Genomic DNA, 27520 nt, shown 5'->3' with positions numbered 1-27520 from the left:
CGACTCTCCTCCTTATCTCGGCCTCGGCCAGAGTTGCCCTTCCTTCCTTCCTGGAGCCTGGTCTCCGGCTGATAGCTGCAGCCCCAGGGGCCTCCCTGTCTGGCCAGCCCCATCGTGGACGCCTGCTGCTGAGGCCCTTTTTCCTGCCTCCCTTCCATGGGGCCCAGAGAAGGGAAGGGAAGTCCTTTGCAGGCCTCTACTGCCCGTCTAGGGGCCCCTGTAGCCCTTTGGGAGAGACTATGGCTACCCCCAGGGGTCAGATCCTCTTCCTGCTGACCTCTCTTCCTCTGATAGGGGATGAATGGTAGGCAGGGCTGGAGCTGGGCACCCTCTTCTGCCCTTTGAAACAGGGAAGCTGTAGGGAATAGCTGCTGGCAGAGGATGCCTGGGAGCTGGCAGCCCAGAGCAGAAACCTTGCCTGCCAGGGAGGAAGTTGCTGTGCCCTGGGCTCAAAAGGAAGCACGGCGCTCCTGCAAGACCAGGGTGATCTGTCCTTCTGAGAAGTCTTTATTACACACTTGCTGTGTGGCAAGCTCAGGGCCCAGGGGGCCATCTAGGATATAGTCTCTTCCTTTGGGGGTGCATGAACTGAAAATGGTGTGAGTCTGGCTGTAGATGCATTTTGTTGGAAATAGCTACTTCTTTGAATTCTAGCTCCAGCTGCTTATCCATGATCTCCGGAAGTGGTGGTAATCTAATATTCTACAGAAAAGACAAGTCGGCATGATCTGGAATAGTTAGGGAGGGTTCTTGGAGAAGGAAGAACATGAGACGGACCTGAAAGTTGACCTAGAAGTTTCAGGCAGGAGGAGGAGCTGACAGGGATGGAACAGGGGAGGCCTGGCTAGCTAAAGTCAAAGCTGCAGCCCGGGAGCAGATTGTGGGGTAGGGAGAGTTACTCTGGATGCCCAAGATGGCTCACCTGGAATCTGCCACCCAGAAGACATGCGAGTTGAGCTTTTTGGCAAGAGCCTGGAGAAGCCTCCACTGCCACCTCCGAGCAGCTTTCAACTCCAGCCAGTGGGCTTCTCCAGCCATCTGCTTTGAAGTAGCTGGCGTGAGGCACCATGATCTTCCCCTGGCAGCAGCAGATGGCCAGGCTGAGGCATGGGGCATCTGGAAGCTCTCCACCTATGAGTCTGGACCCTGTCCCGGGGCCATGCTCCTTCCCATGCCCTGAGCTTGGCTTCACCCTCTACGCCCCGTTGGCACTGGCGGGGAGGCTGGGAGGTACTTGAAGGCTTAAAGGCTCAAGCATATTGCCCATAACTTGCAGACAGTCTCAGTTCAGATGTCCCTGTCACCTCTGGAAGGTCCAGGTTTCTGGGCAGAAGGGCAGGGGCTCCTGCAGAGACACACCCCACTTGCCGCTCTTGTATATGTGGAGCAGGCTTGAGATCTCACTCGCTGTCCTGGGCAGACGTTCAGCTGCTGCACTTCCAGACATGGCGGGGGGCACAAGGCTCAGGGTTCTGGGATGCATACATACCGCCCAGACTCAGCACACCCCTGACTGCGCAGAGGGGCACTGGAGCTGGTCCAAGGGCTATCTGTAGACACAAGGTAAGAGCTGCAGCCTCCACCTTTGGCCTGAGTTGACTGAGCTACAAACTGATGGGTGGAAATAGATCAGGGTGCCGGCGCTTTGGGGTCATCGTCCCTCCCTGGAGCTCAAGTGACCATTCAGGTCTCCAAAGTGCTGGAATCTGCAGTCCGGAGGGAATCCAAGTGTCTCTTCTGAGGTTCTCAGTGCTAGTTACCAATTTGTTAGCCATTTGGTTGAGAAATGGTTCCTCCTGCTTTGCCAAGATCCTTTTCCAACACACCCCTCAAGTGTCTCAAGGCGCTAGCTCGCTATTATCTCACGATCGATAATGATGGACTCAGTTTAGATCAGCAAGCACGATTGTAATATCTATGCTGCCCACTCTGGGACCTGACCCCATTTCAGATAAACCACATGGATTGCGACTGAGAAAGCCGACCCAGAATGTGCTGGCTCCAGTGTTTGCTCCTCTCCCTGTGGGGGAGCAACCAGCACGAGCCTTACTGTGTGTGCATGTCTGATTTTCCTTGAGTCAGGCTTTCTAGGCTGGGGCGCGCTGGTTGCACAGCAGTCTGGGAATGGTCTGAGGAAGCTACAGTCCAGAAGGGCTGGTGGAGCCTGGGCATTAGCAGCTGGGCTCTGGCCTACTGGTGGGGGGTGAGCAAGCCCTGGCTCTTTTCATACCCCGGTAGCAACTAACACTTACTTAGTGACGACTGTGTGCCAAGTAATGTTTCAGGTGCTTTACCCCACATGACCTTTATTCATTCTCACAGTCACTCTGTGAAGTAGATAATCTGACCATCCCCTTTCATAGATGAGGAGACTGAGGAACAGAGAGGCCAGTCAGTAACTGGTCCAAGGTTAGAAAAGGGTGGCACTTAGGGCAGTCTTCCCTAGTGTGACCTTCCTTACCCCATTCTCTGGGACCCCATGAGGCACACACACAAGGCTGTGTCTCTGAGGTAGTAGTGACCCTCCTTGGTGGACCTCATCTGTCTAGTTGGAGTAGGAATAGGAACGTCTCATGTGATACTGGAGACAAGGCTAAGCGCCATGTTAGAAGCTTACGGTGCATATTTAACTCTAGGGAGGACATGTGGTCAGCTTTGGTACTTCCAAATCCCAGAGATAACGAGCCGTATCGTAATTGGCCTTTTATACCAGAATTACTTTCTGACAGAAAGCCTGGTTTTCTTTATGTTCAGAAACAAAACCAACCCTATCTCTGTCCCCTCTACCACCTCAGGGCTAGGGGATTTCTTTCTTTCTTTCTTGAGGCCTTACTTCCTGCTTCCCAGAAAGGCAGGCCCCTCTGGGTAACCTGCTCCTCTCCCACTTGCCCTCGCCAGCCCTCCTCCCACTGCCTTCCCAGAAGGAGAGTCCTTGGCCCCTTTTGGGGCTTCTTTCAGGGTTTCACAACCCTTGCATTCCAGCCATGAAATTTGTATCTGGCTTTTCCCAAGATGATCAGTTGAGAAAAGCCTCCTTCGGCTTGCTGGCGCCTCCCTTCCCACCGCCTGCCCGGGTGAGTTTGGGAAGCAAGGGAAGCCACTCCTTTCTGCCACCGAGGAGAGCCCGGCTTAAGGACTGTGCCTGCCAACATTTGTAGGGACCTGAGGGGGAGAACAGGCCCGGGGCATCTTCTCTGTCTGAGCTTGCCTGGACTGCTCTGCAGGGTTTGGGTTTTGCTCCCCAGCCTCCCCGCAGGGACTCAGAGGATGTGTGTGGTCAGGTGCACGGGGTGCGGGGCTTTGCATTTCCATAAACTTCTGCTCCAAGGCTGGGAACCTGTGGCAGTGTTCCAGGACCTCCTCCTCCCTCGGCCCGGTCTCATTGCCTGAGGTTGGAGGACCTTTACGCAGCTCTCTGGGTCACATACCCTCCCCGAGAGGGGCAGTGTTCACGTGTGTGTGCGGATGCGTTGGCAGGGGACGGTTCCTGATTGTGAGAAAAACACTTTGTAGTTGAGGCACCTTTAAAAAGCAAACTAACCATCGTTTCTGAGCCAAGTTTCTCAGTCTTCTGGAATCATGCCAGCAGCTTTTAAGGCTTTTTTTTTTTTTTTTTTTTTTGCCTTTTTGCCTTTTTGCCTTAATTTCCTGAAGAATTAAGGTTTTGTAGTATGAATTATCTGGTTGTGTCTTTCTCTGCTGCACAACCCCCCCCACCCCGACACACACACATGCTTGCACATATATTTCTCTCCACTTTTAGGAGCGCCTCTGCTCCCATCTGTTTGCCTTTTGGATGGGGTGACTTTGCTGCCTCTGCTCCCGTCTTGAATAGCTTGTAACCTGGCCAGGACGTCATCCTTCAGAGAAACTTGTGTTTTGTTTTAATCACCCTATGAGGCCCGTGACAATTAATTAGAAGAAGAAAATATCTAGTTCGCACCCAGTGAATTGGGTGAAGGAATGTGAGTTTCCATCTGGGAAAGGAGCTCGGCCGCTGGCACTCACAGTTCACGCACGGGGCAGTCTCGGGTGACCCTGTTCAAAGTGTCTAGCGCGTCAGCGCAGTGGCCAGCCCAGAGCCTGCGTCCGTCACGTGGGCTTCCCTCACCACTCCCACGCTGGGGAAGTACAGTTGTTTTCACTGGAGAGAAGACCCAGAAAGAAACAGCCCTGCTCTCGGGGCCGCAGCCAGGTCCCACAGGGCTGATAGGAGGAAGGGCCCGGGCCTCTGTGATTCACGCGTGTCCTGCTGAGTGCCTGCCTTTGTGTGCCTTTCTCAGAGACACGTTTGAGAGGGCACAACGAGGGGCTCCGCAGCAGATCCGGCACAGGTGAATTTCTGTTTGAACTCCTTTCTCTGCTCCACTTCCCCAGAGAGATGGAGCTGTGGCCACTGTTGACACCGTAGCCTTGGAGTTCATGGCCAGCATGTTGAGTCCTCAGTCCACAGCGCATCCCCCTTCTTCAAAGTTGCACAATCGGGAGTATTTTTATCGCCCATCTTTGATCCTCAGTGTCACCTAACACTTCGGCAGTGAGTCACTTCTCCAGGGAAGGGAAAAGGAAGGCTCAAAGGTGAGAGCTGGAGAGAGGAAATGACTCAGTGTCTCAGAAAACAGAAAGCCAAGTGTTCTGGTGACAGTGGGCTCGCTCAGGAAAGCAGGCATCCTTGTCTCCCACCCAAGTCAGAGGGCTGGGCTGGGGTGGAGGTCCCTGGTGCCCAGAGTTAACTCCCCTGGTTGATTAAAGCATCCTCTAATCATCATGCCAGTTTTGTTCCCTCTCTTTTCTGTAGCCACACCCAGCCCCACTGTTCTATCACCATATCCCGTCCTTGGGATGCCCACAATGAAAATACCATACTTTATCATTTGGATATTGGTGTTTACCATGTAATACAGCCTTGTGTTTAGGCGTAGTTGTGGAGGTGAGCTGGTGCTTTTACCCCACACCTGTACCCTGTCCCAATCCTGCCCTGAAGGGGGACCTTCAAGTGGTTCCCTCTCTGGAAAGTTCAGAGTTTTCATCAGCAATCTGAAAGCAAAAGGAATAATCTTCCAGCCTAGAGGCGGAAGCCAGAGGCTGGGCTGGCTCAGCAGGCCAAACCCACATTACTGTTGAATAGTTGCCAACCCTGATGCCCTGGTTCCCACTCCCCGGCATCCCCAAAGAGAAGGCCCCAAGTCGTGTGGCCAGTGCAGATGTCACCCCTGTCACAGGACTGGGATTATGGCTATAAGGAGGCTCAGTGGTTCAGCTCCTCTCCTTTCCATGCCTGCTGCCATTGATAGAATATGACCAATAAATACCCTTAGGCTAAAATGGAAAAATTGAGGCTTTTCAATGTGAAGAGACCCGGGTGGAGAGGAAACATGGATACAGTTCTGTCAGTCTGTAAAATGTGGCTAGGGCGAACAGGGGCATTACTATAAACTCTACAGTACTAGAAAATCAGGACTCTAGCTTGACACTGGAAGGAGAGAGTGGTTTAGGATATGTAAAAAGTCACCTTATGCAGTGGGAAGTGTAAATATAGAATGTGTTATATAGACAGGTGGTAAAGAAGAAATAAATGGAAAGATTCAGATCAATTCCTGAATTACCGAGGTGTGCATCTAAGCCATCGCATAAAGCTCCCCTCGCTGTTCCCACTTCAGGAAGAATCCTGGGCTAGCCAGGGTCTTGGGGCTGAGCAGGCAGCTTTTATTGAGCATTACCACCTGCCAGGCCCTGTGTTGTGAGCTGCTGTTGTCCCCATTTTACAAGTTAGAACACAGAGGCTTAGATAGATGATAGGACTTACCTCGGGTCAGTAAGCTCAGGTCAGTGAGTAAGTGTCAGAGCCGGGATTCGAACCTTGGATTGTTTGATCCAGTCCTCTCCGCCACTGGGTACTGCCTGTAAAAGAGGATACATGTGGAGGGGCTTCCTGCCAATTCATAGGAAAAAATAACTGGAAAGTAGGCCCTGGAAGTTTACACAACACTGTACAGAGGAAAGCTGGTGTTTTAGTTTGTTCAAAGCCCATGAGGTGGCAGTTCAGTGGGCACCGTTTGGCTGAGAAAAGCAGGTCCCAGAATGCGGTGAAATCCGTTGGAGGATCTTCTCCACCAGAATGAGTGAGGAAGACATGCGGGGGACAGGCAATGGGGTCCAGCATGGGAGAGAGGCCAGGGGAGTCATCAGGGTGACAGTGAAGGCAGCTGAGCAGCAAGAGCAGAAGGCAGCCGGTTTGGAAGGGCCTCTGGAGCAAGGGCTGGGAAAAAGAGAAAATTGATAAATGCTTGATGTATTTGAATATCTGGGGGAAATCTGTAGACCACTGGTAGTTAAGTTTAGGATGGAATTAGTGATAAACACGTAGATAACCAAGACTGTTATTAAATCCAAGGAAAATAGAAAACTGTACCAGAAAAGTATACTTTTCTCAAAATATGCATGACAGTATAGCACCTGCCTCAGTTGTCAATAGCACTGGTTTTGTATAATAATGTAGACACTTAATGCTGATCCAAGCAAACGTAGGATACAGTTCTCCTGGGAAGGTGGGAGGGCGGGAGGCTGGTACGGAAGAGAGCTGAGAGCTCGTATTCCTTTGTGGGAAGTCAGTAGGTGAAGCCGGAGAGGAGAAAACGGGGAAGTCGGAGTGAAGCATATTAGAAGTCTGGAGGGACACCTGGCTGGCTCAGTCAATTAAGTGTCTGCCTTCAGCTCAGGTCATGATCTCAGGGTCCTGAGATCTAGTCCCGCATTGGGCCCCTTGCTCAGCGGGGAGTCTGCTTCTCCCTCTCCGTCTGCCTGCCACTCCCCCTGCTTGTGCTCTGTCTCTCTCTGACAAATAAATAAATAAAATCTTAAAAAAAAGCAAAAACAAAAACTAGATGTCTGGAGAAAATACCGAAAGAGTCTGCTAACAGAAATGAGTGGTTGTCTCTGAAGAGTGGGGTGGGAGACTGGTCCCAGCAGGATCCTGTGATTCTTTAAACTTTAAAAAGAATCATAAACGAAAGTCCAAGAAGTGATATTGTAGGGGTTGTTACAGCTCGTCCTGCCTTGCGAAAGGAAAGGATAACCCGCTCCGACTGAAAAATCACAGAGTTGGCACTGAGGCCGCCCTGGTTGTGCAGAGATGGTTCCACTGCCCCTGCGCCCGGCTAGGAGCTGAAGATCATCAGCCTGTAACCGCCTGACGGGCCTCCTGAGAGCATCGGTCTTGGTGTAAAGGGAACGACGAGGGGCACTCGTCCAGCCGTGGAGGTGGACGGGACATGGAGTGGAAGTGGCAAGGCACTGGAAGAAAGCACCTTGGGCAGAGCAAGATCAGGAAGGAAAACCCTGTGCCCTGTCATCCCCAGTTGGAGGGTCCCCACAGCCTTGTAGGGGGTTTTGTTGGGTGTTAAGGGAAAAGGCGGTTCTGTGGCTAAGGTTGGACGATGCTGGCTTACATAGAATGAGACTGGCTGGTTTGGCCTCTGCGGTCCTCCTCGGTCTTCAAAATGCCAACATTTTAGGTCTCTCTTCCGAGACACAGTGTGCTGTATCCAGGCCTTGCCCCATCTGCTTTTCTAGAAGCTTCCCTTAAATTAAAATTCCATCAAATACCCTTTGGGAACTCCTGCCTCGATTTCTAGGAAGCAGTTTTTTTTTAAGAATTCAGGGAAAAAATAGATGTGTCTTCACGGCCTTGAAACCCCAGAAGAAAAGCCCACTCAAAGGGTTGGGAAGTTCTTGAGGAGAAACACTGTGGTTGTTTTAGTTGGCATCAGGAAGACCTGGGGATTTCGTCTCAGCCCTTGACTCATTCATTGTGTAACCTTGGGCTAGTTATTTAAGTCTCTGAGTTTCAGTTTCCTCATCTGTGAAATGGGGAAAGTCATACCTCTTGATAGAGTTGCCATGAAAATGAAAGGAAGCAAAGTATTGAAAGGGTTAACAGAGGAGCTGGTGCCAGGGGGCGCGCTCACTAAAAGGCACCTCTTAATGTCACTATTGTGACCCGTCCCTGGGAAACAAGGTGTAATCCCTCCAGGGACCAGTATGGGTGTGGAGAGAATCTTCTACGTAACTCAGATTTCTTGAAGAATTCGAACAAAATCTGGAAGGAGAAGTATGTTATACTAGCACAGACTATGGAGGAACAGGGTCAAGAAAAGCTGAAACTCAAGGAGAACTGAGTCTTGAAAAAAAGTGCTATGACCAGCAAAAAGGACTTTATTTTTTGTACTTCTGTTTGGAACAAGAAGAAGAAAATGTAGGCCTCGTTGTTTGGACAGAGTGACTTTAATCAGTGGCAGAGAAAAAGCAAGATGTACCCAAGTTCTGTTACGCTTCCATCTCAAAAAGAATGGTTATCAGAGTAGGAAGAGTCACACAGGCATTGATGAGAAGACTGAAGCCATGATTTCAGGCTGCCTGGTTGGTCCACATGTATTGTGCCCCAGAACACCGGGCGAACTGGCAGATGAGATTTATGAAGCTGGTGTCCGTAATCTTCGAGGGAATAGGAGAGAGGTGTTGGCCGACTGAGAGCACTCAAAAGTTTGGAAATGCAAAAAGCATCTTGCGCCCTCCAAACTCGTGAGCGTGGTGTCAACCCTTAGGGAGAAGTCTGGACTGGAGTATTCAGCAGGCAGGCTGTGAACACTCTTTTAAGAGGAACAGTGAGCCCGGAGAGTCAGCATGGATTCACGAAGAATCAGGCCTGCCAGACCATTCTCATCTATTTTTAGCAATAGTTACCAGGTCACCTAACTGGCTTAGTTGGAGGAGCATGAGACTCTTGATCTCGGGGTCGTGAGTTCAAGCCCCACATTGGGTGTAGAGATTACTTAAATGAATAAATAAAAACTTTTTTTAAAAATTTACCTTAAAAAGCAAAAAAGAAATAGTTACCTATTTCCAACTGGTAGACAAAGGAAGTGCTGTAGACCTCTAGCGTTTAGCAAGACATTTTCAGAATGTCTTCTGACATCATTGTTGGCAAGACAGAAGAATGTCCACAGAACATCCAGGAAGGTGAAGGGCTTGGTGATGGGATGGTTGGGTTGATTTATAGTTGGCTGGATGAGCATACCCAAAGGGTAATGATGTCAATCTGTCAGCCTGTCTGCCTGGCCCTACCCTGTTCATGGTAATCAAAGCCCGGGATGAGAACGTTGATGGTGAGCTTAACAGTTTTGTCAGGGATGTGAAGTCAGGGGGGATTGGCAGTATGATGGATGCCAGAGTCAAGTTTCAGAAATACCTGGACTGCCTAAAACAGTAGCCAGATAATGCGGAGTTGGGCTCTTAGCTCCCACTAATCCCCAGGACATACAAGATGGGGGAGAAGAGGTCGAAGCACAGGCCATGGGAGAGAGCCTGAGGGAGATGTTGACAGAGGGTGTGCTGTAAGAGTTGGTAGTATGATGGGGTTACAAAGAATAGACAATTTGATGACAGTTTTAATAGAAATAAGATTTCCCAAATAAGAAAGCTCATAGTCCCTCTTTGATCTGCACTGGTTAGACCACATGCTGTATTTATTTCCACACAAGACACTTTGCTTCTGGACCTGACGCCCTGGCTTCAGGTCAAGCTGGAGTAAATGCAAGTGTGAGTGACTTGGACGGCTGGAAGGTTTCAGAACCATGTCTTAGTTGAAAGGGCCACAAATACTGGAAAAGAGAAACTGATGATGGTCTGCGAAAGCAGCCTCGGAGATTTGAAAGGCTGTCATGGGAGGAGGGATTAAACCACTTCTGGGCACCTTGAGGTCGGGCAGATGAGAATTGCAGGAAGACCGTTGTGCTCTGTAGAGGGAAGACGGCCCTGCCAGCACCTCCCTCAGCAGAACAAAAGCCTCAGGGGTTTTTGTTGGCCTGTAGTTGTGCCTTCCCAGAGGACCAGTGGTTGACCAGGGCCCGTAGTGTCTGTTCAGGGAGTCAGGAGCCCTTCAAGCCCCATCTCAGAAGTCCTGTCTCCCAAGTTCAGGGCAAGGACCTTTACTCAGAAGTAGGGACTGACTTGGCCAGAGGCAGTTGGGAAAGGCAAATAATTCCCTATTAAGCTATCAACATTCTTGCAGAAGAGCAGATAGACTTCTAGAGGCAGCCCCCTCACATCCTTGTTAGCACATTCCAGATGTATCTTGAGCACCTACTACATCCCCAGGCGCTGTTAGATGCTTCACGTGGGTCATCTTGTTTAATCCTTATAACGAAAGGGTATTATTATCTATTCCCATCAAGAGGATACTGACGCTCAGAGAGAGGGTCAGTCATTTGCCTGAGCTCATGCGAGAATCCAACCCAGAGCCTACCTACGTGTTAACCATTCTGCCACCTGGAGCAAGAGCTCATCCTTCCTCCCCTGGCCCCATATCCCTGGCAGTGCCTGGGGGGTATAGGGCGTGCTTCACTGGGAGCCCTTCTCCCTTCCAGCCCCTTGAAGCTCTGCCTTCTCCTCCACTGGGAACTCGGGGAGAAAACAGCCCAGCTGAAAAATTAGGCCATGCTGGCGAGCACAGTACTTATTTTTTTATGACTAAGATTAAGCTGACAACCATGCAAAACATTGCAAACCTGTGTCGGCTGCAGATTTAATACCTCACCCAGCCCACACAAATAATTCATGCTTCTGCATCGATGTCCAGAAAAAACAAATCAGCAGAAAGCTGGGCTCCTGCGTGTGTGTGTGTGGAGCAGCCGCGTTTCCATTGAAGCAGCGTGCCGGAAATACCCAAGCTCCGGGATTGCAGATCTAGCATTTTGCAGTTTTTTTTCTCTTAAAAGATTAAAGTACGTTTTCAAATGATTGAAGGTTGGTGGGAGGTGTAAATGTGGGCACTTGTCACATTAATTCTTCAGATGATTAAGTTCTTTTCCATTTCTTTAAAGCTGTTTGCAGTTGGGTTTGATGTCCCCGTTCTGGGTGAGTGTGTTGTAGCAGTTTCCAAGGTGACTTTAGCTGACTTTCAACAATTTATTTTTCCCTCCAGCGTGAGATGTCTCTAGCCCTGTGTGCTGTTGATTCTTCTCTCCCAGCCCCCCACCCCACCCCAGTTGCTATTCATCAGCATTTTTCTTATGCCAGAGAGGCAGCCGTCCTCTAGTGGGCCCCACGGGCTCCGAGGCCCCGCCCGGCAGCCGGGCGTCAGCCCCTTTCCGGCACACGGTGGTAGGTCTATGTGCGGCCGGTTGTCAGAGATGGCACGGGGAAGCGACTGTAAGAATCACACTCTGGTCTTCCCCTTAAACTCACTCTGACCTCAGGCTTGTCTCCTTACCTCTCTGAGCCTCCATTTCCTCGTCTGTGAAAGAAGGATTAACCACAGAATATACGTGGGGTGCTCACCGTGGGACTCTGAGCCAGTGAGGCTATAGACTCCTTGCTCTGGAGCGGAGTAGGGCTGCTGTCTTCTGAGTTCTGCTCTTGTCTGAGCCCTGAGGGCACCCACCGAGAGATGATGTTTGGTGTTGCCCTCCTCGGAAGGCGTCGCAGCCAGCGTGTGAGGGAAAGGGGTCTAGTCAGAGGTCCTAGGCTCCCACGCTTGCCTGCCACAGACCAGCTCTGTGGCCTTGGACTCGTCACGGGCTCTCTTTTGTAAAGGGAAGAAGTAGATTAAACCACCTCAGAGTTTCCTTCCAATCTTGAACTTCCATGACCCTCTTGGCCATAGCATTTGTCTCCTTCGCAGGTCTTGTGAAAGGGTTTGTTAAAGGAGAAGTTAGGGCAAAGGGCAGTTTCAGAATTTGCTCTGGGAAACCAGAGGAAGAGGCCACTTTGTGAAAGAGCCATTACATCTGGGCAAGAGCCACACAGCTGGCAGGAATGGTCCCCATTACCTCAGGAGGGCCCTAGGCTGTCCGACGCCGCCCTCCATCCTTTTGCCTGCTGACCTCACACCCTCCCTCTGGGGAGGTTCTCTGCCTGTTGGGGTGCCTCACTGGCCACAGGCCCCGGTGCTCGGCCCCCCAGCGTGTGAGGAGGCTGGGCCTGCCCCTCACTGGCTGTCTGACTGTGAGCCTACACACCCCGGATGGCTCCCGCCTCTTGAATGGTAAATAACTAGAGCTGCTCACCCAGTATTTTGATGGACACTTGGGGAATTGTTCTGAGATTCACAGCCCAAACCAGGATCCGGCCTTTTGAATAGGATCAGTGGGTAACCCTCATTTCCGGCTGAGGCAGATTTGAGAGGCTGTCAGTGAGGGGCAGCTGAATTTGAAAGAGCGTATCTTAGATTGCAAAGGGACCCCGTGGCCCAGTTGTGGGATGAGCTGTTGGTGCGAAGCAGGACAGGAGGGAGTGTGAGGCAGCAGTGACAGCTGACTGTGGCCAAGGCCGCAGTCAGGAGGAATCTGGTACAGGACTCCTGGGGCCTCAAAACCCAGCGGGATGGTGGCCTGGTTCTGCTGCCCAGCCAGCCCACTAGTCTGACTCCTGCGAGCCTGGTTTGCACCCCCTCACCGAGGATTGTATCATTTCCTGGTCAGAAGGAGGATGTGTATGTCACTGCCGCTCCTGGCCAGTAGCAGGAGTGCGCACGCTCAGAGCCTGCGGAAAGTCAGCCTTGTCAGGATCAGCTGGAAGGAAGCTCTTGGAGCCGCGCCTCCTGGTCCTCGAGCACTCCAGCTTTGGGGAACTTGGGAACTGAGACTCCAGGGCAGGGGAAGAAGGGCTGCCAGGTGCTCTTGCTGCTGTGTAGGGAAGAACAAGCCGCTGTGACATAAACTTTTATATGGTGTGTTGGCCAGAGCTGAGGCTTTAGAACTCGATCTCACTGCGACCAAATCCCAGCTCCGTACCCCCGACAGGGGAGTTAAGTTACTTAACCTCTCTGATCCCCAGTTCCTTATCCATAAAAGGGATGTACAGGAGTACCCACCTCATGGGGATATTGAGAGGAGCCATCCGTGAGAAACGCTTTGTGCAGCGGCTGGCGTTTGGCGAGCACACGTGAATGGTGGCTGCTGCTGTCACTGTCGTCAATCACCGTCATTCAGGAGCCCAGCCTGAGAGACTCCCATCTCGCTCCTCCCCGTGGTGTTTACTTCGTGCTGAACCTGCTCTGTGCTTGCCTTGCAGGAGCCGCAAAGACAGCCTGGAAAGCGACAGCTCCACAGCCATCATTCCCCATGAGCTGATCCGCACACGACAACTCGAGAGCGTGCATCTGAAATTCAACCAGGAGTCAGGGGCTCTCATTCCCCTGTGCCTACGGTGAGCCCCACAGCACTCGGCTTGTCCCTGGGAGCCACCAGGCCTATGCTTGCCTTCTCCCCCACCTCGGGGTGGAGACTGGGCCCCCAGGAGAGAGGAGAGCCCATCAGGCAGTTCCATCTTGGGCCTGTGGAAGGCCTGTAGCCCCCACTGTGCTGAAGAACACTCCTTTGTCCAGAGAGGTGTCCCTCAGCCCTGCTCCCTTGGGAAGGCTCAGCTGCCTGGCGAACTCGTGGACCCTTGCCATCCTCCAAGCCCAGAGTCCGTAGCAGTGGGTAGCAGGGCTGGGGCTCTGGTGGGTTGGACTCTATTTTCTTCCGCTTGTTGCTTTTCCCATGCAAAACATGCAGTTCTCCAAACCCAGTGGCCAGCACAACGGACTCCTTGAGGGACCGAGAAGCCCAGCTGTGTCCTTTCTGCTGCCGTCCACAGTGCCAGAAACCCAGCCCTGTGGCCAGAATTCAGCGCTGCGCTTGGGGGTGCTGCCCTGGGTTGAATCTACTCAGCTGGCTTCTCGCATCGCCCTTGGGGTTTCCACCCTCACTTTTATAGCAGGGAGGTGACCAGAATAACTCTCAACTTAGACAACAGTGACAAGGAAAAAAGGGGTTGCCCTGGTTTGGTCCCTCCCCACTGTCCCCAGAGCCTGAAAAAGGAGTTTGGATGCTAACCAGCCTTGGCCAGACACCCTGGGCAGCAGGGCAAAGATAGCCAGTGGTCAGAATGAACAGGGGCTGGCAAGGCCCCCCACCAGGACCCCAGCCATTTCCTCCCCAGCTCCCTCTCTGGCTCAGGCTCAGGACCTTTAGACTGGTGAAGGGTTAATCTGAAGCAGCCTGGAAAGCAAAGGGCAGGCTGGGCTTCCTTCGCTGACTGGCATCTCTTCTTCACTGGTTGTCCCTGCCTGCCCTTCCCCCAGGTGTATTTCCAGACTGGGGATTAACAGTAACTTCTTTTGGTTCCCTCAGAGTGACCCCATTTGGTGTCAGCCTTTATTATTATTATCATTATTATTGTTGTTGATTTGTCTGTTTTGAGGTGTGCTTGTGGCCTTGGGGCTAGCCATTTTAATCTTGTGGGAGAGCCCATGAGCAGGCGGAAGACTCTACCGTGGACACAGGGGTTGTGCTGTGAAGGCACTCTGCCATTCTCCCAGGGGCTTGGCAAATTTGTTTGGGGACTACTTCACCCCAGCCCTCGAAATAGAGGGGACGTGACCTCACTCTTAGTTCTGGGCATGACCTTGGGCACGTTGCTGACTGCCCTCTCTGGCCTTGGTTTCCTCACCAGGACACAAAGGAGGTGTCCTCCAGTACTGCCACAGGCCCGTTGAATGCTGATCTAATGTCTCTGCTGGCTTTGAGCACTTGGAGCAGTGACAGTAGAGAACTTGGGAGAGGCTTCTCTCAGAAGATGCTGAAATGAACATGTTTGGTTTCAGTCCCCCGTTGGTGGGCAGGTGGGCAGGCAGGAGGGCATTTGCCAGGCACCCTGTCCCTTGGCCAGGCCTGCTGCTCACGGTCTCTGTGTTCCCACCCCCAGGGGCAGGCTTCTGCATGGACGGCACTTTACATATAAAAGTATCACAGGTGACATGGCCATCACATTCGTTTCCACGGGAGTGGAAGGCGCCTTTGCCACTGAGGAGCACCCTTATGCAGCCCATGGACCCTGGTTACAAGTGAGAAGGCTCATTTTCTTCTCCCTACCTTCTTTCCGTGGGCTCTTCCCACACCCGCCTCCTCCCTCTCCTCCCTTGGCAGCTCTAGGTGGCTCCCTTCCAGAGGGGCTGGTTACGGGAAGCCATGTGGAGTGTGGATGCTGCTGCCTGTCCCATCAGCTCTAGGAGCACTTCCTGGCCTCTCCCCCCATCACCTGAGACACCAGGGATAACTCTCTAGGCCCTGGCCATTGGTTTGCCATGGAAATCCGGGTCTGAGAGATGTGAGACTTTCTGCACCCTGGGTAAATCAAAGGCCAGGAAACCGAGGGTGCAACAGGATAGGAGGAAGGATGGAAGCCACTCTCAAGCGGCTCTGTGGAAATCCCACCAGAATTCCTAGAAAATGGGTGTGTGGACCTGGCCTGGAGCTGGGATGGGCAGGCCTCAGCAGACAGAGCCTCCCCACTCCCTTCATCTAATGGCTGTCCTATTCCTCCTAATGGAAACCCAGCTTTTCGGCACAGAAACCTGCTGGCTTGTCCAGAACACTTTGTCCTTCCTTTGCTCTTCTGGCTGGAGCACAGCTTCAGAGCCACTGCCAAGTGGGGTGCTGGGGCCTGAGAGCCACAGGCCTCCTTCCAGCCCCCACCCTGTCCCAGGTCTCTAGCGGGTACTTGGCTGGTCTGGCACACTCCCAGATGTATTAGGGGAACAACATCCTTTTTTCTTTGTTTGTTGGGAGTATGAGAGGAAGAACATTCTACCTTACCTCTCTCAGGAGTATCAAGAAAGAGGATCTGACCCTAATCCAGAAATTGACTGTGCCTTGTTTGTGGTGTATGGAGGGATGGCTATAGTAGAGGGGAAGGGAATTATGTTGGTTTTGTGGGTTTAACCCAGTCTGGGGGGTCTGTGAAGCATACTTACTGGTAATGTGTGTGTGTGTGAGAGAGAGAGAGAGAGAGAGAGAGAAAGAGAGAGGGCTTTTAGCTGAATTTCTCCTCCTTCAGGCCTCTCCCCCCCCAATACTAACCCTTAATTAAAGCAAACAGCAAACAAAGGACGCCAACCACACTCCTCAGACTAAGCGACGTAGAAATGGAAGCTAGTGCTTTAGGAATATTGTGTTCCATAAATTATCTTGCCTTTTTCCACTGTTGTTATTACATTGTTTCATAACAAAATTACTTTGAACCATAAAGTTATAAATACATTTTAAAAGTCCCACTTGGTAACATTAGATTTCTGTCCATGTGGTGTTGGTAGTTACTGTAGCAAAAGCTCTGAAGCTCTAACATTCAAAACTAGCCCCACACAAGTGGAAAGGGCCTCCCCACCACCCCCAGCTATGTCCCAGGAAAGCCAGGCTGCCTCTGTGGAGAGGAGGAGGGCTACCTCCTAGCTGGGCAGAGCTGGTAAGGAAGGGGGAGGTGGGGACCCAGCGGGAGAACCCAGCATCTCCTGAGAGTTGAGAGTTTCCAGTAGGTGACTGTGCTTACAGGTCTCAGAAGTGTCCCCAGATAGCATTTGTGTGTATTGAAGGTTCAAGTACATGTTCTTGAGAAAGTAGGGACCAGGGTCTCCCCAAACTCAAGAAGAAATCCCCCCCCCCAAGTTACATCTTACATCTTCACCGCTGAACCTGTCCTTGGAGTCTTGCCATCCTTGGAGCACCTTCCTACCCTGAGGAGGGGGTGGTCGACATGTCCATTCTCAGCAGCCCAGGAGCCCTGGCCCCCAGAGGACTCAGCAGATGTCATGTTGCCCCTCCATGCCCCCAGAGTTCTGAATCCAACCCCAGTCTCCAGCCCCTTATCCCAGGGCCACTGGCATTGTGCTCCAGGCCCACTCCCCTCACCCTTGGGCAGCCCCTCAGGCTGCTGAAGCCCTGGGCAGGGCCCCTCCCAGCACTGTTGCCTGGGGAACCGGAGCGGTGGGAACCAGCCGCCGGCCTCTGCGTGTTTCAATAAAGTTGCTGTGCTGAGAGCTGCTTAATCAAAGGCCTGTGTTATGGGCTCATTAGTGTTGTCCACCACGGGCCAGCTCACAGGGGAGCTCCCAGGAAGGCTGGCTGGGGCCCCGCTCCCCAAGCATGCACCCTCACTCACTGAGGTGTTTCTCAGGCCCTTTCCAAGGAGTCCTGGGAAACCCTCTGCCTCTGCCCTCAGCCAGTCCTCAGCCACGGAGCCAACACCCACAACAGCCCTCCTCCCCTCCCCCAAAGCAGTCAGCACTTTTTGCTTCTGACTGCCAGCCCGCCTTCCCCTTTAGGGTCTTGCCACTGTGGTCACAGGCAGCTTCCTAGCTTGTGGGAACCTGGGCTTGTAATTACATGTGGGCCTCTAGGGCTCCCTCTGGGGCTGCTTGTCTCCCAGGAGTCTGCAGGACCTCTTGGAGGCCTGGGGTTAGGCTTGTCGCCAAGGAGGGGCCACTCTACTGGACCAAGAAGGGCCCCAGGCCCCTCTGGAGGGAGTCGCGCAACATGGAGGGGCCTGACCTCCCCCAGACCCTTGAAGAAATCTCTTGCTTATACTCCCAGGATCAGTGGTGTTTCCTTGGGCCCTGTGTACCAGGCCTGTTAGGGACAGAGGAGTAGGAAGGAGCTGAATGCAGCAGGCGCAAGAACATGAAGAGCTCCAGACTTCTGTTTCTTTGGCTTCTACCTGAACGCTCCCTGTTGATCCCTGCTGAATGGGGAGGGGCTGGGATGACTTTCTTACATCAGCCTCAACAGCTTTGGAAGCCCTCGCTCCTAGCCTTGGCACCTTGCTCTGGCTACCAGCCCGGGCCTGTTATCTCCTGGGGAAAAGGCATGGCAAAGACACCCCGCATGAGAGACGAGTGACAAAGGAGAGGCTGAGAGAAAAAGGCAGAAGATGAGGGAATCTGGGACCTCACTGGAGCATGTGGAGTGGCCCCAGACAGGCCTCCACACCCACCTTCTCCTGGTTCTGCTCCTCCCCTCCCCATCTCTCCAGCCCCAGGGAAACCCAGGCCCCAGCACACAGAAAGGCAGGGCCAGCTGCAATCCCAGGGTGAGCTCAGTGGACACTCCCTGCTTCCTGGAGGAGCTGGAGAGGCAGGAATCCCGCTCCAATTCTATAGGCTTCGCAGTTTCCAGAGGTCAACACCTCGATTCCATCTGCCCCACCATCTGCTGTTTTCGTCCTCGTGGAGACTGTAAAGCCTGTCAGCCAACTCCAGAGCTTTGCAGGAGGGTCCTCAGATCCTGGGGGAGGCCTGCCAGCACCCTCCCTTATACACCTTCCCCCAGCATTCCACATCCCAGTAGCTTTAATAAGCCTCTCTCCCTTGAGTCTGTCAACACTGGGCTGTTAGTCTTCTGAGCAGGAGCTCGGCCCAGAGCTGAGTCGTTCATCCGTCCCCAGCCAGGGTTGATCTGAAGTGGAAGAAGTCTGCCCCAGAGGTCACGTGGGGGTCACATCACCAAATATGAGAATATTTTTTTAAGCCCTGCAATGCTTTCTCAGCTGTGTGGTGTCTGACAGCTCACCCAGGTGGCGCCCCCTTCCCAGCCATTCCCCACCAGCCCTGATGGGAGGTTTCGGGCTTGGGAGAAGATGCCCAGCTCCGAGTGGGCTCACCACTCCAAGCCAAGTTTGGGAATCACTGCTGGGCTCTCGTCCTAGCCCAGTGGCTGACTCACCACCGTTCTCTGGACAAGTCCCCGCCTTCTCCTGTCCCCATCCACCCATCTGGATGTTGTGTGGAAGGCACTTAGCAGTCCCTGGCCCAGGCCCTGGGCAGTTCCTCTTCAGTGCCTCTACTGGTTCTCCTTCCACTGGGGAAGCTGGTCACAACCTGTTCTCCCCGGAGACCTTTGCTTGGGCTGTCACGAGACCTCATTGTCCGGGGGTACACCCAATTAGGGTTTAAATCCCTGGGGGAGAAGACTTTGATGGCCCGCTGTGCCCTCACCAGCCAGCAACCAGAGCAGGAGGAGGCCGAGCCTGCTCCTGCCCCCCAAAGCCAACTCCTCACCACCCAATGAGAGCAGGAAGTGAGTGTGAGCCCCCACACCCCTGCCTCCGAGCCTGGGGGCTCTCCAAGTTGTTTTCTAGCTTTCATCCAGCCTGTTGGAGTCGGGGAGTGGGGGCACAGACCGGACTGCATCCTTGTCCTGCCTCCTCCTTGGCCATCGTGGGCGCCAGAGCAGCTCCTTGGCAGGCCCTACCCTGTAAACAACACATTGCCGCCTCTGAAAGAAGGAAAGAGAAGGAAAAAGAAAGCCAGACTTGTCGGGAAGCAAGAACAACGTGTCAACACGAAGAGCAAACAGGGCCCTGGACAAAGTGTGGATTGTCATATCGAGGGGAAGGAGTGGGCATTGTCATCGCTCTTTGCAGACACAGAAATAGTACCGACCACAGACACTGGCCTCAGGTCTGCAGCAGCACAGCAGAGCCTGCGCAGGGCGGGCACCACGGAAGAGCACTTGTCGGGTTCCTTCTGGAACTTGCGGGGGCCTGGGGAATTGGGAGACTGTTAACAGCCCTCCCTCATCACCAACCAACCAGGTTGTCCCTAATGCTTCTGTTGCAAGCACCTTGGAGAAGGCTGCTGGTCTGGATTCCACACCCCCTCTCTGACCAAGAGTGGAGGTTGGGGGTGGGGAGCAGGGGGCCACAGATTGGCCAATTAGATGGTGGTGAAGCTGCAGCCACCAGCTCACCCCTATTGGTTACGCCTGTGCCCAAAACCCCTTCCCCTGTGTGACCCTGAGTATTCCCAACCCCATGATCTCCTGGGGTGCCTCAAAAATGCAGATGCCTTGGCCTCGCCGGGGTATTCCAATTCAGAAGGTCTGAATGGCATCGCCATAGTTTCAAAAGCTGCCCAGGGGAGTTAGCTGTGGGCTGTTTGTGCACAAACGTAAGTGTTTTATGCCCAGCTCTTGGTGAGTGCAGACATTACTGAGTGCTATTGTCATTGTCCGTATTATTACCATTATTTCTATTGCTGTTTTCTGAGCTAGAGTAGCTGTTGCCTTATGTATGCATTCACTAAGCTGGCCTGGAAATTTGGACACCGTCTTTGGGCATGGTTTGCCTTCCTTTCCAGTTGGCCAACTTGGTTTTTGAGCAGCTGGGTGTGTGTGATGCTCAGGGTTCCAGCCCTCTTAGGCTGAGCAGGGTTGTTCCTCTTGAGGAGATGTGTGGCTGGCCGGGGTTGGGATGGCTGGTCTTCCAGGCCATTGGTCCTGGTCCCAAAAGTCACCTTCACCTCCCCCATCAGAAGAGAGAGGAGGGTTAGTCCTGAGTATACAAGGCTTCTGGAATTGAGGTATTTTCCCCAGACCGGAAAAGCGTGTCCTCTAGCACAATGAGGTCAGATCACCGTTCTGAAGTCCAGGAGCCTTGTCTCCTCTCAACGCCTGCGCCTCTGCAAAATGAGGGTGAGAATTCCCTCCCCTGCGGGACCGCCGTGAGGGCTCAGTGAAATGGCACCGCTCAAGGCCTTAGCCCAGCGCCCGGCGTGTGGAGGAGGCACTGCTGTGCTGGAGGTGGGGTCACCGTTACCACTGGCATCGTAACCATCCCGTTATTATTTGTGGCAGAGCCAGGCAGCCCCATGGGGACCCGGTGAGCTTCCAGCGCCTCAAGCCCCAGACTACACCGGCTTTTCCCACAGTTGCATCACAACGGCGCGTCTGTTGCTCCGGAGAGCGCCCAGGAGCTGCTCCGTCACCGTTGTCTATCTCCAGTGTCCTGTTGATAAGATCTGTTAACATTCTCAGCTCCAGGTCTGAAATATACAAAGAACAGGGCCTGTTTGTTCAATCCAAGCTTCTAAGGTTTAACTCCCAAAGGAAATTAAATTAGACGCCTGGAGCTATGACAGTCTGTCGTGTTTCTTTGCAGGGAATGGCACCCTTAATATCATGCAGATCTTGTGTATAATTTTCTCTGTTTAATTCTTTTAAAATAATGTGAGGTTTCCAGCAGGAACCAGCAAATCACCAAAAGTGAAAATTGAGGAGCAACCAGGGTTTGTCCCCTTTTCTGGTCTTGCCATCCCCTCCCCCAGCTGAGTATAAAACGAGTCACACACAGATGGTGCGCGCTGGTGGCCGTTCTGCTAACAGCCACCATAACACACCCTCTCTCCACCACCTATTCCAGACCTTTGTCAGAGGAACTGGCTTAGGACTGAGCTCAGTGTTGGTGGGGCTGCCTTGCCCCTTGCTGAAAAACGGTGCTTCCGTGTCTCACTGGGTGGTCGCAGTTCCTGCGAGCCCTCCCCTCCATCTCAGCCCCAGCACTACAGTCCCAGGCCTATTTACCTTCCTGGCAGAAAGTCCCTCCCTCCAAATTATTTGTGGGTTAGAAATCAGTGCAGCCTGGTCCGGACTGGAGCCATTGTAATATAATTGGGTTTTAGGTATGCTTGTGTTTGTGCTAGCATTTGCAGAGATGGCAACAAGCCCCGGAAATGCCAAAAATATGAATGTGACTTTTGTACTACTCAAGCAGACTGGCGATAACTGGTAGGGAAACTCTGGACTGTTGGGGGGGGGGGGGGCTGGGATAAGAGGAGGAGCCAGGGCTCTGGCAGTGGAAGACTGGGGTGTGATGGGGGAAGAGTCAGTGGAGTCTGGGAGAAGGGTCACCCAGTCCCACCTTGGGGCACTTGGAGGAAGAATGGTGGTGGGAGGAGCCACCTCGGGTGGGCATTTCCCTGGACTGACTTTGCCTGTCTAAATCTTGTCTCTGTCCTCACTGGAGGCCTGAGCTCCTCAAACAGAAAAAAACTTTGATGAGATGGGGGCCAGTGGTCAGAGCTATTTTGTTGCTGACTGCAGGCTTGCAGCCTGGAGAAGGAGACATCCTTTGGCTCCCTGTCAACCAAGAGAGGGTGTGTGTCCAGGGTGAGGGTGTACCGCTTTCATGCCTGGGTCCCTGGGGCCCCACCCAGGGCCGGGCCTAGCAGAGGGGATGGCCTCTGCCTAGGGAATGCTGTGGAATTGGATGGATCAGTGGGCAGATGAGCGGAAGAGTGAATAAAGGCATCAGTGCTGTAGGGGAAGAACCCCGGATATGGAAGCTGTACTTCAGGCCCTAGTTTAGAGTCTAGATAGGTCTGGGATATGGTCTTATCTCAGCCATTCCCAAGCCATGTGACCCTGGGCACATTACATAACCTGTCTGTGCCTCAGTTTCCTCATCTGGGAGGAAACTAAAGGAGATAAGATACATGAGCACTCAGCACAGTGCCTGGTATGGGCTTCTCATTCCTTGCTCCCGCCTCCACCCCATCGACTTCCTTCCTTTGGCGTCCTCCGTCCTGTGCGGTCCCCAGCGGCCCTGCCTGTGCTCTTCTGCTCTTCTGTGCCGTTTCACGTCATCTCACAAGCTGACTGTGTTCCAGATACATACATGCACACACTCCTCTTACCAGAGTGGACAACTCCCAGGGGAAGCCTGAGGAGTATTTTCCCAAGTTCTTGAGCCCCATCCTTCTAGAGGGGTTTCCCTCAGAGGAGTCACTCTGGTGAATGGCCTTCACCCCATTGTCCTTCTTCCTCTGTGCCTCACCCAGGGCATTCAGAGTTTGCTGGAGGAGCAGAGCAGAGGCCGGTGGAGCCACGGCCTGGGCGTAGAGAAGGGTCTGGTGCCGAGGCCAGGAGGCTGCATGGGTCAGCACGGGGAGGAGAGGGGTGGAGGAAAGGGTCAGACTGGGAAGAGGAAGGACATCCTCAGCCTGGGCCCAGTGTGATGCAGGCCCGGTGTGAGCTGGTCCCAGCTCCGCAGAGCCAGCCCGAGCAGAGGAGCCAGTTGGGAAAATGGTGCATCAGGTTAAGGAAGGCCTGTGAGTATAGGGGTTGTGCCGGCTGAATAGTGGGGCCAGGCTGTCCTGGACATCAAAGCATGAAGTGACAAGGCATCAGACTAGAACAGCGACATGGGACAGCTGGGAGGTGACCTGGAGAAGTGGTTTCTCAAAGGAAGTTGTGAAAAACTCAGTGGCGGAATGAGGTCAGCAGGCCAGGGGTTTGGGAGCTTCCGGCTTGAGACACTGTGGATACTGCAGATGGAGACGGGACTTGAGAGCCCCCTTTCCATCTGTAAAATGAGAGAGAGTGGTGCACGGTCTCCAAATTCTCTAGCTCAGACATTCTTGGATGTACCTTCCAGGGCATTTCCAGATTCCAGACAAGGCCTGTATTCCAAATCCAAACAGATACCTTCTGTCCTACCAAGTCAAGAGTGGGGTGGGGGGGGAACATGGGAGCCAGCTGGGCACAGAGGATGCTGGTGATCGCTCTCCCCTAGCCGCCCACTTCTCTGCTGCATGCAGGAGGCCCAGAGCGCCCGTGCCCATATCCCTTCTGGGGACCAGCACTACTCTCTTTCCAGACATCCCCACCTGGCTTCCCCATCGTCCTCTGACACCCTTCCTTCCCTGCCCTGGTGCCTGCGGTACTGCAGGCAGGTGGGGGTGGGGGGCGGGGAGAACGCCAGTCTGGGATAAGCCTCCAGCACTTTCCTCTGTCCCTAGAACAGGCTCACAGCTCCTCCGTGGCGAGAAGAAAGATCCATGGCTTGGCAGTTGGCAAAAAGACCGTATATTAAAAAATAATAATAAACGCTTGTCTTGTGCCTTCTTCCCAGATTCTGTTGACTGAAGAGTTTGTAGAGAAAATGTTGGAGGACTTAGAAGATTTGACTTCTCCAGAGGAAGTAAGCCTGTTTCATTCTAACAGCAGCTTCCAGTCTCCAGGAGCCCATGTGTGTCTTTTGGTCTGTCAGTCTCCGAAGTGTGGGGATGGGCTGGACAGGAGCCCCTGCAGATGTTATACAGCTCTGTTTCTGGCTCCCCACCACCCCCTGCCCCACCCCAGCTGTTGTAAGGACACCGGCAAATTGTCTGAACCAACGGCTCCTGAGAACCTCATGGAAGAGGCAGCCAGGGCTTTCGGCCTAGTAGTTCTTCCCCAGCCCCTGCTGTTCCCTGGCAGGTTCTGAACAGAAAGCCCACGCCTGCTGCCAGAGAACATTCCACTGGGGAGTTCTGGTGGGCCATAAGGGACTCCTGCTCTCGCCTCAGGCCACCCAGGAGCCGGTCTCCTTCCTCACTTCTCCAGCCATGAGCTTTCCCCTCTTGGTCTGCCTCTTCCAGCCGGAGGAGCTGGCAGGCCAGGTGGGGGCTCGTGCCTTCCTTGGCTACTCATCTGGGGTACAGGAATGGAGCCCATAATCCCCTTTGTTTTTCTTCCTTGTTCCTGGCATCCTCATTTGCAGGGACTTACCTCATCCTGGAAAGTCCCTTCCCCTCCCCCGGCCTCCTACTAAGCAGCACCCCAGTGGGATCTGAGCCTTCCTGGCCTCAATGCCCCATAGGTTAGTGGAACATTAGCAACCTAGCCAGGCCTCTGGAGAGCTCTTCTGGGCCCTCCCCTGCCTGTGGCAGAGACAGACAGACCCTTCCATTGCCCTTTCTGCCGGGAAGTGTGTTTGGGAGAGAGCTCCTTCACCTCCCAGGGGCCAGCCTTCCAAGCCAGAGGGAGGCCACGCAGGAGCCAGCTTTTAGCCAGGCCTGGAGCATACAGCTGCCAGGGCTCCCAGGGCCACATCAGCCAGGACATGGTGGCCTCTGACATCCACCAGGTGGAGGAGAGTGGACAGGGTGAGCCTGTCCCGTCCAGGTCTCCAGGTGGACAGCAGCTCCTCAGAGCCTGAGGTCACCTCTGTCCTCTGGGATCTGGCTTGAGAAGTTAACTCATTTCTACATTCCAAAGTCACCAAGTACCCGGTCTGCGCCAGCCAGTCAACCCCCACAAGTCACTGGTCCCTGAGGCCTGGCTCCTATTCAGTCAGACCAGAGCCAGCTGCCCAAAAGTACTTCCGGAGAGGCCGTGTCACACTGGGATGGTGCTGCACCAGACCGCTGCTTTGAACTTGGGTGTTGAAGAGGTAGGAGGGGGACAGTCCAGGCAGGAGGGACAGGAGCCAGGGGGAGCTTAGGAAAGTAGGTCACTAAAAATGACTTTTTTTTTTTTTTTTTTTGCTTCTCTGTCCAGAGGCTGTCCCCACACCCAGCCCCACTCTCCGCTTTGGTCCCAGCTTGGACAAGGCCCCCATCGGAGGGAGGGAGAGGGGGCCAGCCAGGAAGTATCAGGCCTGTCCACTTCCAGCCTCAGCTCTAGGCAGTCCGAGGGCCCTGTTCTTCGCTCCTTTCCAGCCTGGCTTGACTCCTCACCCAGCCCTGGGACAGTAGGAGTCATAAAAGGCAGACCCTGCTTTCCAGTCAGTGTGCGTCTAGTGGCGTACCAGCGGTGTGCCAGACCACATGCAAGGTCCTTGAACACAGAGGAAGTAAGATCTATCAGCCTCTTTCCCCCACCCAAACAGAAGCCTGAGACACAGAACTGTCAGCCAATCAGTGATCACTGGACTGGGGTAGGAAGAGCCTGGGCTCTCCTTGGCCACCACTGGCGCCATGCTCGCTCAGGGTGGTAACCCTGGGAAACAGATGGGCTTGAACAAAGGGGAGCAGGATGGGGATGCACCAGGCCCAAGAAATCACCTCCAGCCACCCTTGTCGTGCTCTTCTCCTCCCACTGAGGCCAAGCCAGGGCCTCCTTCCCTTTGGACCCTTTGGCAAAGGCCACCGAGGGCGGGTTCCAGGTCTTTCTGCACCAGTCCCTGCAAGAGAAGCCATGGCAGGGACAGGACCACAGAGTTCCAGACCTCAAGCCACTTCCCTGTAGCATCTGCACCCTCCCTCCTGCTCCCCATCCCCCAGCCCCAGGGCCTCAGGGAGCAGATTCCTTACATGCTTGTGGCCGGAGGCAGAACCAAGGAAGTGAGCTGGAGGGAGGTCAGCACAGTCAAGAAAGAGTTAGAAAACATGCCTCCTCCAACCCCAGTTAATTATTGGCAGGGCAAGGGGAAAAGAGGGGTCACCGAACTCCAGCAGCTTAACCCCAGCCACCCACCTGGGAATAGCATTTGCGATTGGAGCCAGGCAACCGGGGCCTCTCTTGCCCCCAGCACCTGGGGGACAGGGCGTGGATGAGGGCCCTGGGCTCTTTTTAGGCGACCAGGAAAGAAGGCAGGGAGTTGTACTAACTGTGTGCACCCTGGTTCTGTGCTTGCTCCCTCCACAGTTCAAACTTCCCAAAGAGTACAGCTGGCCTGAAAAGAAGCTGAAAGTCTCCATTCTGCCCGACGTGGTGTTCGATAGTCCGCTGCACTAGCCTGGGCTGGGCCCTGCAGGGGCCAAGGGAGAGCCCAGCGGCTCCCCCCGGTGACTTCCAGCGTAACAACTGCGTAAATGCGATTCCCACAAATAAAAGGACGCGTGTGAGGAAGACTGCGCAGCCACCGCCCCTGCCTCAGCGGCAGCTCAGGGCCCTCAACCCCGCCGGCCAAGCCCCCTGGGCTGGGAGTGGGCAAATGCAAGCCTTCCCCTCCTGCTGCTGCCACAGGTGGTGGTTTGAGATGTGACTCTGGACCTTTGATGTGCCCTTAGGTGGAGACGGGCCTCCTTCTCACCTATCCCCTGCCTCGCAGCCCGGCAGGAGGGAGTGGAGTGGCCGGTGCGCACACGGCCCAGCTCTGCTGGGGGAAGCCTTTGCTAGGCCGGGTCCTCTGGCCACGGAACAGTTCCTCCGACCGTGTTTGGTTTTCTTCCTCCTTATTTTATTTTGTCGAAACCGGATGGTATTTTATTGGTCTTCAGAGATGTCCAGAAGCCGTGTATATAATGTTTTTTAAACAGAACTTTATTCCCAGATGAACTTTCTCATTCTCTCAGACGAGGGCCTCGGGAGCCACCACCAGAGAAGGTGCCGGGTTCGGTTCGCCTGCCAGCCCGGGGCCCCGGAGGAGCCAGCTTCGCAGAGAGGCTTTTCCCAGCCGGGCCTGGTGGAGCCTGGGGCAGGGGAGAGCGGAGCCATGCCCCCGTGCAGCCTTCAGCGCGGCAGCCAGCCGGGGCCAGGAGGAGGCGCCTCTGGTTCTCCAGCAGACTAGACCCCTGACAAAGTTCAAGGACCGCCAGGGTCTCAGAGACATGGTAGCCCCAGCCTCATCTTCCGGCCCTTGTCCACCAACCAGGCCTGCCTGAGAGGGGCTGAGGCCCAGCACCTCACCGACCATCCCCACCTGCCACTCCGGGCCTAGGTCTCCAGCTCTCTGCCCACTCCTGTCCCATTTCCTCCTGTCCTGGGCCTCGCAGCCTCCAGGCCGCAGGACTCTGGCTTATTAAAAATGGAAAAATCAGCCTCTACCATGTCCTTCACTTTGACTTTGCAAATACCGCCCTCTGCCGCCCTCATCCTCCCTGCGTCCATTCGTTTCTTGTCTTTCATCCCATTCTCCATATCATCCTCCATGCCTCTTTTCCTGCATCCTGGTCTCTCCCAGTCCCTTGCCCCACTACTGCACATCTCCTGGTCTTCCTTCCAGATCTCTGGCCCATGGGTTTGGGGTTCCTCTTGGGTTGTCTCCTACTTCTGACCTGGAATCAGTAAGCCCCTTTCGTGCCCTCTCACCCCTGACTCTAGGGACTGCTATTTCAAGATCTCCCTTCAGGTCTTTCCAAAGCAAAGTCCTTTGGCCTGTCAGGGGCTTCGTAGGGCCACACACTGCCCTGTCTCCACCCGCCACGCACACGGGCACCACAACA

The 27520-nt window shown here is 53.8% G+C and overlaps 1 protein-coding gene across 5 annotated transcripts in view; it reads left to right on the top strand.

The window, feature by feature from the left end:
* SUFU (SUFU negative regulator of hedgehog signaling) overlaps positions 1-27295 on the top strand; it is a 112024-nt gene extending 84729 nt beyond the window's left edge. For 3 of the 5 annotated variants that reach the window (XM_045802986.2, XM_045802985.2, XM_045802988.2), the window contains exons 9-12: positions 13072-13206; positions 14749-14887; positions 23503-23571; positions 26001-27295. In XM_045802986.2, the coding sequence (XP_045658942.1) occupies positions 13072-13206; positions 14749-14887; positions 23503-23571; positions 26001-26090 (433 nt within the window). In that variant the 3' untranslated portion in view covers positions 26091-27295. The other 2 variants (XM_087862755.1, XR_006780624.2) reach the window with 2 other exon arrangements.
* Positions 27296-27520: the final 225 nt, after the last annotated feature.

This window comes from Ursus americanus, chromosome 6 (genome assembly GCF_024610735.1).
Source record: "Ursus americanus isolate L20-20 chromosome 6, mUrsAme1.1.p, whole genome shotgun sequence".
Lineage (NCBI taxonomy): Eukaryota > Metazoa > Chordata > Mammalia > Carnivora > Ursidae > Ursus > Ursus americanus.
This window is presented reverse-complemented; position numbering and strand designations above follow the sequence as displayed.